The sequence below is a fragment of the Phyllopteryx taeniolatus genome, chromosome 15 (assembly GCF_024500385.1).
Source record: "Phyllopteryx taeniolatus isolate TA_2022b chromosome 15, UOR_Ptae_1.2, whole genome shotgun sequence".
In the NCBI taxonomy this organism is placed as follows: Eukaryota; Metazoa; Chordata; class Actinopteri; order Syngnathiformes; family Syngnathidae; genus Phyllopteryx; species Phyllopteryx taeniolatus.
Window position 1 is genome coordinate 20764896 of NC_084516.1, and position 9789 is coordinate 20774684.

A 9789-nucleotide genomic window follows, 5' to 3' on the forward strand; every position below is an offset into this window, starting at 1 on the left:
CACTTTCAAATACAAGCTGCGTGTTTGCAGGGGATGAGCTAACTGTTAACACCTCTGGACAATTTGAGTCCCAAATGAACCAAAACAATGTTTTGGAATGTGGAAGTAAGCCAGAGTATACCTGGAAAAATAAGAACTCCACATATGAAGATCGGAGCTGAAATTCAACCACTGTGTTGTAACGTACGGGTGACGATTAAAATCACGTCAAAAATTTATTGGAAAAATGCAAAATACATCTCAAAATTTGTCAGTTTATAAATCTGAATCCTTTGAATAAAAGTGGTGGTATCTTATACAAACACTGTGGATTCATTAAAAAGCTGATTAGATTACATTGATCTGCTGCCTCGTTATCGTTCAAAGCTAAAAAGAAATAGTTTTATTTAGCCATCTGCACTTCTGAGGGGACAGCAAAAACAGTGTGAGGAGAAATGCCAGTCACTATTTTCAGAAATGTGCAGAGATGACTTGTGGCTTATCGGTTAAACAATATCTGTGGCAGCCTAAGCCGTAACACTATTTCACTGTTTGTTTTGGTGTTAGGCTTGTGTGAAATAAATTGATACAATGCTCATGCAAAGACAAACTTGTAACATTGTTCATTTTAAATGAAACTCTTGAACAGTTCGGTTATTCAGCTGGCATGAAAGAATGAAGGACTGTGGGTAAGAAGGGTGCAGTTCAATAGCAGCTGTGTCCCACTTCAACTTCCTGGAAAATGTCACTTTTGTTATATTTCGACATTTATTTCAGCTCATGTTTTTGTGCCGGATGAAAAAAATGCCACAAATGTCCCACATAATCCTTAAACAATGAAGTTCAATTAATTGTATTGAAGGAAAATTTCCTCTGTAGCTTGCAGTTTATTCCACTTTGTTGTCCTCTTGCATATAAACAGTTGGTCTGTACGCATGTCCACACATGTCACTTGTGTGTGATCCATGCATGTTGGCACTGAGGCACGTGTGCACGTCACAACTTGTGGCTGTCAGTCGTCGATGAAGGTCAGCCGGCCCGGCCCTTCGTTCTTCCTCCAGCGTCTGTACCTCTTCATCTTCGGGTCAGTCGCCATTTTCACCTTCATCTCCTCTTCCTGCTCTGCTCTGTACAGCTGGAGGAGAGACAAGAGGAACATTGATGAAACGTGTAAAAAAAGAGAAATATTGTATATTGAAAACAGCAAAATGTTAACTAAACCCTATAATTTCGAACGAATGTCTACTATCTTAATGGTTACATATATTATTGAGACAGGCTAACTAATCATGTAATCATCTAATTATAATCATTCATGTAACAGTAAATATAAACCTATATACAACTGGTACTTTCACATACAACCCCAATTCCAATGAAGTTGGGACATTGTGTTAAATATGAATAAAAACGGAATACAATGATTTGCAAATCATGTTCAACCTATATTTAATTGAATACACTACAAAGACAAGATATTTAATGTTCAAACTGATAAACTTTATTTTTTTAGCAAATAATCATGAACTTGGAATTTTATGGCTGCAACACGTTCCCAAAAAGCTACGACAGGTGGCAAAAAAGACGGAGAAAGTTGAGGAATGCTCATCAAACACCTGTTTGGAACATCCCACAGGTGAACAGGCTCATTGGGAAGAGGTGGGTGCCATGATTGGGGATAAAAGGAGCTTCCCTGAATTACTCAGTCATTCACAAACAAAAATGGGGCGAGGTTCACCTTTTTGTGAACAAGCGCATGAGGAAAATAATCGAACAGTTTAAGGACAATGTTCCTCAACGTACAATTGCAAGGAATTCAGGGATTACCATCATCTATGGTCCATATCATCACTAAAAGGTTCAGAGAATCTGGAGAAATCACTGCATGTAAGCGGCAAGGCCGAAAACCAACATTGAATGCCCATGACCTTCGATCCCTCAGGCGGCACTACATCAAAAACTGACATCAATGTGTAAAGCATATCACCACATGGGCTCAGGAACACTTCAGAAAACCAATGTCAGTAAATACAGTTCGGCGCTACATCCGTAAGTGCATCTTGAAACTCTACTATGCAAAGCAAAAGCCATTTATCAACAACACCCAAGCTCATCTAAGATGAACTGATGGAAAGTGGAAAAGTGTTCTGTGGTCCGACGAGTCCACATTTCAAATTCTTTTTTGGAAATTGTGGACGTTGTGTCCTCCGGGCCAAAGAGGAAAAGACCCATCTGGACTGTTATGGACGCAAAGTTCAAAAGCCAGCATCTGTGATGGTATGGGGCTGTGTTAGTGCCAATGGCGTGGGTAACTTACACATCTGTGAAGGCACCATTAATGCTGAAAGGTACATACAGGTTTGGGAGAAGCATATGCTGCCATCCAAGCAACGTCTTTTTCACAGACGCCCCTGTTTATTTCCGCAAGACAATGCCAAACCACATTCTGCATGTGTTACAACAACGTGGCTTCATAGTAAAAGAGTACGGGTACTAGACTGGCCTGCCAGCAGTCCAGACCTGTCTCCCATTGAAAATGTGTGGCGCATTATGAAGCGTAAAATACGACAACGGAGACCCTGGACTGTTGAACAGCTGAAGCTGTACATCAACCAAGAATGGGAAAGAATTCCACCTACAAAGCTTCAACAATTAATGTCCTCAGTTCCCAAACATTTATTGAATGTTGTTAAAAGAAAAGGTGATGTTAACACAGTGGTAAACATTACCCTGTTCCAAACAGGTGTTTGATGACCATTCCTCAACTTTCTCAGTCTTTTTTGTCACCTGTCCCAGCTTTTTTGGAATGTGTTGCAGCCATAAAATTCTAAGTTAATGATTATTTGCTAAAAACAATCAACTTTATCAGTTTGGACATTAAATATCTTTGTAGTCTTTGTAGTGTATTTAATTCAATATAGGTTGAACATGATTTGCAAATCATTGCATTCTGTTTTTATTTATGTTTAACACAACGTCCCAACTTCATTCGAATTGGGGTTGTACATGGAGCAGCAACACATACACTATACACAGAGCATACAAAAACACCCCACAGGTATAAGTTTCTGTAATATTAGTCATTTGTTGTCGAGGATAAAGGATATATGCCTGTGAGTTAGGGCTGAACAATTTTGGAAATGACATTGCAATTTTTTTTTAACCTGCGATATATATGGGGATGTGAAATGATACGGAATCAGTGATCCTAGGAGCTAAGTTGTCTGGGGCTTTATGCCGCCTGGCAGGGTCACCCATGGCAAACAGGTCCAAGGTAAGGGACCAGACAAAGCACGGCTCCAAAAACCCCTATGACGAATACAATTAATGGATTCAGGTTTCCCTTGCCCGGACGCGGGTCACCGGGGCCCCCCTATGGACCCAGGCCTGGAGGTGGGCGTCGAAGGCGAGCGCCTGGTGGCCGGGCCTGCACCCATGGGGCCCAGCCGGGTACAGCCCGAAAGGGTAACGTGGGTCCCCCTTCCCATGGGCTCACCACCTGTGGGAGGGGCCATAGGGGTCGGGTGCATTGTGAGCTGGGCGGTGGACGAAGGCGGGGACCTTGGCGATCCGATCCCCGGCTACAGAAGCTGGCTCTAGGGATGTGGAATGTCACCTCTCTGCCAGGGAAGGAGCCCGAGCTGGTGTGTGAGGTCAAGAAGTTCCGACTAGATATAGTCGGACTCGCCTCCACGCAGAGCTTGGGCTCTGGTACCACTCCTCTCGAGAGGGGTTGGACTCTCTTCAACTCTGGAGTTGCCCACGGTGAGAGGCGCCGAGCAGGTGTGGGTATACTTATTGCCCCCCGGCTCGGCGCCTGTACGTTGGGGTTCACCCCGGTGGACGAGAGGGTACCCTCCCTCCGCCTTCGGGTGGGGGGACGGGTCCTGACTGTTGTTTGTGCCTATGCACCAAACAGCAGTTCAGAGTACCCACCCTTTTTGGAGTCCTTGGACGGGGTGCTGGAGAGCGCTCCCGCTGGGGACTCCAAGGTGGTTAAAAAGCTCCTCGGTGGCAAGGCCCCGGGTGTGGATGAGATTCGCCCGGAGTTCCTCAAGGCTCTGGATGTTGTAGGGCTGTCCTGGTTGACACGCCTCTGCAACATCGTGTGGACATCGGGGACAGTGCCTCTGGATTGGCAGACTGGGGTGGTGGTCCTGCCCAAAGTGGAGGAGTTCAAGTATCTTGGGGTCTTGTTCACGAGTGAGGGAAGAATGGAACGGGAGATCGACAGGCGGATCGGTGCAGCCTCTGCAGCGATGCGGACTTTGTATCGATCCGTTGTGGTAAAGAAGGAGCTAAGCCGAAAGGCGAAACTCTTGATTTACCGGTTGATCTAGGTTCCTACCCTCACCTATGGTCACGAGCTGCGGGTCGTGACCGAAAGAACAAGATCCCGGATACAAGCGGCCGAAATGAGTTTCCTCCGCAGGGTGTCCGGGCTCTCCCTTAGAGATAGGGTGAGAAGCTCGGTCATCCGGGAGGATCTCAGAGTAGAGCCGCTGCTCCTTCACATCGAGAGGAGCCAGATGAGGTGGCTGGGGCATCTGATTCGCATGCCTCCCGGACGCCTCCCTGGTGAGGTGTTCCGGGCACATCCCATCGGGAGGAGACCCCGACCCAGGACACGCTGGAGAGACTACATCCTTCGGCTGGCCTGGGAACCCCTCGGGATCCCCCCGGAAGAGATGGATGAAGTGGCTGGTGAGAGGGAAGTCTGGGCGTCCCTGCTAAAGCTACTGCCCCCGCGACCTGACCTCGGATAAGCGGTAGAAAATGGATGGACAATCATGTATTGTATTACAAATGAAACAAGGAACACATTCACTCCCATTTACGCAGTGTCCTTGAAGGCACCTCACGCACGAACGCAGCTGCCGCGTGCCTGCCTAGGTTCATTCTGAAGAGTGAAATAGGAAATGCAGCAGATGTACATTGTGTTCTCTTTCATAGTTACCATACAAGGAGATAGGTATACAACACTTCGGGCTGCACCGTGTGTTGTTTGAAGGGTTATAATTTATTGAAACATGGGTGCTAATGTTATAACCATGTCCAAACAGGTCTCTCTGTTGGTCACTTACAGTTGATTTTGAAGGAGGTTGAGCTGGTAACAGAGCATTTTATTGTCACAGACCTCATAGTTTTCTTTGATCCAGAGCTGTTTTTCCAGGAAGGACTGCCTGGTGATTTCATCCAAACTGTCAAATTGAGACTGGGAGATCTTCATGTACCTCCTAAGCTTAAAAAAGTAGAGAGTGGTAAAAATGGAAGCTGATGGTCTTATTCAAACACTACATTGGAATTGACCTTCCATAAACAACTGACCTGATTATGTAAAGCTTCTCCTGGTCCCCATACTCCTCCCTGCAGATGGTGAAGTGGTAAACCCAGGAGACATACCACGCCACGTAGTTTATCAGGTAGCAGGGGAACAATACTATCTGACACAGCAGGATGTCTGACAGGTTGGGTTTCTGGTAGCCACCTTTGATGTCGATCTTAGTTTTGATGATGTCTCTGATCACCTCCTCCTCCTGCTCTCGGATCTCCTCTTTGGAGCGCCGGTTCTTGCCCTTCTCCCTGGTGCGGTTCAGGAGGCCCTGCTCCTTGGCAATCAGGGTGGCCTGGATGCGGTATTTGGGAACGTTCGCCAGGCAGTTAATAGCTTCGTTGTAGCTGCTCCGCCAACTGTAATACTGGAGACGGGAGAAGACTCAAGTGAGATACAGCTTGTGTATCTCACTTGAGGGCCAGTTTAACAAAAAATTATTGAATGATTTTTCCTCACATTAAGCCTGTTTAATACTAAGGTTTCAAATCTGTGATTTTGAAATGAAACTGAACGATAAGTAATTAGGAAGCTAGCTGAACCTCGTCCACTTTCTGTACCACTTCTCCTCACTGGGGTCGTGGGTATGCTGGAGTCTATCCCAGCTAACTGTGGGCAGGAGCCCGGAGAAACCCCATGCAGGCACGGGGAGAACATGCAAACTCCACACAGGCGAGACCGGAAATGAACCCGGGTCCTCTGGCAGATGTGCTAACCAGTCGGCCACCCTGCCGCTGTTTATATAACGTCTCTCAAAAACTATTTACGACAATAAAAATGATAAGTAGAAACGTTTGCAACTGCAATATAGTTACTAGATAAACTAAAAGTTATCCTAGCTCCCTCAATTCCTTCTTCTATTCGTCTTTGATATTATTTGTATTTTTTGGCAGTCTGGATACCCAGTGGCACCAAGCGACCTCTCACAGGTCAGGTCTGGTACAACAGACTTCTGGTTTGAGGACATAGAGTCACAATTTTCAGTGGACATATCTTTATGTGATGGCGGCCGACTGGTTAGCACATCCGCCTCACAGTTCTTAGGACTGGGTTCAAATCCCGAGCCCACCTGTATGGAGTTTGCATGTTCTCCCCGTGCCTGCGTGGGTTTTCTCCAGGTAAATGCTGAGCTGTAGACTAACGTTGATGCCCTGCAAGTCTAAACATTTTCAGCCCAATTTTTGTTTGGCTGAATTGGGCTTGGTTAGAAGACTTTTTGAACGTCTTTAAATAAGGAGAAATTGTCAGCATGTGATCAGTCAACATGAGATGCAAACTGTTTAAGGAGGCTGCAAAGAGGCCATAGTAACAGTAACATTAAAGGAACAAGGGTTTCTGGCAAGTTCTGGCCATGTCCTTCTTCTCCCCGTGCCTGCGTGGGTTTTCTCCTGGTACTCCAGTTTACTCCCACATCCCAAAACCATGCATGGTAGGTTGATTGAAGACTCTAAATTGCCCGTAGGTGTGAATGTGAGTGCGAATGGTTGTTTCCTGCAATTGGCTAGCGACCAGTTCAGGGTGTACCCTCCTCTCGCCCGAAGATAGCTGGGATAGGCTCCAGCACGCCTGCGACCCTAGTGAGGATAAGCGGTCCTGAAAATGGATGGCTATCTTTAGGTGTATATGGTCTAATTTCCGAGCTCTTTTTCACCATTTCAGTTGTCCGGATTTATGGGGTGTGGCTAAAACCAAGCCCACTGGCATGAGTCAGCCCTCTCACCACTATTTAAGTACTTTTCTCCTTCATTCCATTAGTGGCTCATCACTTATCTAGTAATAATACCTTTTCCATTACCATTTCCATCAATACAGCATTCAGTTAGCTAGAAAGCTATGCTAAAAAAAATGCATCCTTCCTTAAGTTTGATATGTTTTGTGTTATTTGGGCTACAGTGTCTCAGTTGTGTGGACCAACAGGCAGCGCACATCGCGAGGCTATAAACTGGATGGCTTCGCCGCTGGTCGGCGAACCTGCTTGCTGCTCATAGCTAGTAGCTGCTAGCGCAGGCTCGTGGACCTGCGGTTTGGAGTTGTGGCTGTCCAATACGCCTCAGCCTCGCTACATGTGCGTGCGTGGGTCCACGCAACACTGTCACTGTTAGTGTGGGAAGCTAAACAAGGCTCCCATTCAGCTACACAGTACCTGGAAAATAGAAATGGCACATATGGTGACAAGGATTACGATCCTGGCATCCACTTTGGGGGTGAGTTGTCGGCGGTAGTAGGTGTAGTAGTGCTGGTAGTACTCCTCAGGGTGGTCCAGCATGTAGTCGTAGTCCCTCCGAGTGTCCTCATCCTGCACATATTTTGGGTTTGCTTTTAGAGAGAACTGCAAGAGGGGCTCAGCACTACAGGGGTGTATCCTCTCAACCGAAAAAAAAAAAAACATTCTGTACTATATTTTTTTCAAGCTAGATTTTTGACAAACCAATCTATTTAGATATTGATAATTATTTATGGCGGCACGGTGAACGACTGGTTAGAGCGTCTGCCTCACAGTTCTGAGGACTGGGGTTCAATCCCCGGCCGCACCTGTGTGGAGTTTGCATGTTCTCCCCGTGCTTGCGTGGGTTTGCACTACGGTTTCCTCCCACATCCCAAAAACATGCATTAATTGGAGACTCTAAATTGCCCGTAGGTGTGACTGTGAGTGCGAATGGTTGGTTGTTTGTATGTGCCCTGCGATTGGCTGGCAACCGGTTCAGGGCGTACCCCACCTCCTGCCCGATGATAGCTGGGATAGGCTCCAGCACGCCCGCGACCCTAGTGAGGAGAAGCGGCTCAGAAAATCGATGGATGGATAATTATTTATTTAATTATTATCTTTGCTAGGGCTCTTTTATTATTTGAAATAGTTTGTGTGTCGTCGTGGTATGTTCAGGTCCCTGCCACATGTACTGTATGCTTGTCTGCCCAATGTGGCACTTTCCCACTGGACAGGCACTGAATCAAAGGGTTGTGTTGGCCAAACTCATCTATGGCCAACTCACTGTTCACTTCTAAATTATCTTGCTTTGACATCAGTCATCTTTTTTTTTTTTGTTATTTGAAAATTATGCATTACTAAGATTCCCAATGTCATTGCTGAAATCATTCAGACAGGGCACAGCTGCTTACAGTCACTAGGGGCTACTGTAAAAGTTCAACTCGAAGTTTGCCTCAGGTGAAATGACGAAAAAGCAAGCACACCCACTTTAAATCACTTGTGCACCAAGGATACCCGATGCAAGACAGATACTAACAAAACAATGGTCATGCCAAACAAAACCACGCATTACTGTTTTAACATTATTTTGGAAAAACATCCCGTATTTTATATTTGTTTTTTTATGGCGCGTGTCGAACGTTGCGGATGAGAAGGGGAGCAAAACTCAAGCTAAAACGTAATTTAAAAAACAAAACAAATACATTGTAAACACATTCTGCCCCGGCATGAAAAGAAGCCCTGTTTTATTGTAATCACATAGGCGAGGAGACTGAAAATATGTCGACAAAGTCACGTAAGAACTGAACCGACCTTCAAAGTCTCGTACGCTGTAGCAACGAGCAGGAACTTTTGCTGGGTAGATTCCACAGTTTCTCCCTCCGACCCTGGATCTCCAGGTCTGAACCGGTCCGGGTGGTAGCGACGGGCCAGCTGCCGGTACGCCCGAGCGATCTCCGCTTTGGAGGCCTCCCGTTTGACCCCGAGCACGTCATAGCAGACCTTCGTCCCGCAGTACAGACCTTCTACCAACGCCTTGGCCACCGGCAGCGACAACGTGGACAACAATAAGGCCGAGAGCCACCACCAGGACCCGCGGCGGAGCTCCGCGAGGGTAGCCATCTCCGCGACTACCGGTGCCCGTGTTAGCGACTTGGGAGACGGTTCATGTGTGTGGCCAAGGCCTACGTCATCAAAAAGCACTGATGACAACGCGCTTTGGCGTCGCGCGCTGATGATGTAGCCAATGCGGGGCGAGCCCATCCATTTTCTGAGCTGCTTCTCCTCACTAGGGTCGCGGGCGTGCTGGAGCCTATCCCAGCTGTCATCGGGCAGGAGGCGGGGTACACCCCGAACTGGTTGTGTGGGGCGAGCCTTCAAAGGTTTTCCTCTCAACTTTATTAAGTAAACTACAGTTCAAGACACATTCCGCAAGGAATCATCACAATAAAAAAAAATGAGTAATGGCATACACAAAAAAATGCACAAACAGTACCTATAACAAGATTGATGGAAAAATGCAAATAATCCCAACAATTAAAACAAAAGTCAACAGTTTAATCAGAAAACAAAACATTCACATCACATGCACAGTCAAAGCTTGTTTGGTTTTGACCAATTTCATTTTTTTTTTATTTTTATTTTTTTACTTCATTCATATGTCAGTTATTCCAGATATAAACATAATGTGGAGGAGTTTTGATGATAAATTAGTTTCCAGTACAAGAGGAACTGCTGATGAAACTTGGACAACTTAAATGGGGCTTGGTGATTA

The 9789-nt window shown here is 46.1% G+C and overlaps 1 protein-coding gene across 1 annotated transcript; it reads right to left on the reverse strand.

The window, feature by feature from the left end:
* Window positions 1-202: 202 nt before the first annotated feature.
* dnajc25 (DnaJ (Hsp40) homolog, subfamily C, member 25) lies at window positions 203-9220 on the reverse strand. Its single transcript, XM_061747233.1, has 5 exons — window positions 8829-9220; window positions 7455-7607; window positions 5308-5678; window positions 5117-5216; window positions 203-1114 (listed from the first exon to the last, which is right to left on the reverse strand). Exons 1-5 carry the CDS (start codon window positions 9135-9137, stop codon window positions 992-994), a joined length of 1056 nt encoding a protein of 351 aa, XP_061603217.1. The 5' UTR covers window positions 9138-9220; the 3' UTR covers window positions 203-991.
* Between the last annotated feature and the right edge of the window lie 569 nt (window positions 9221-9789).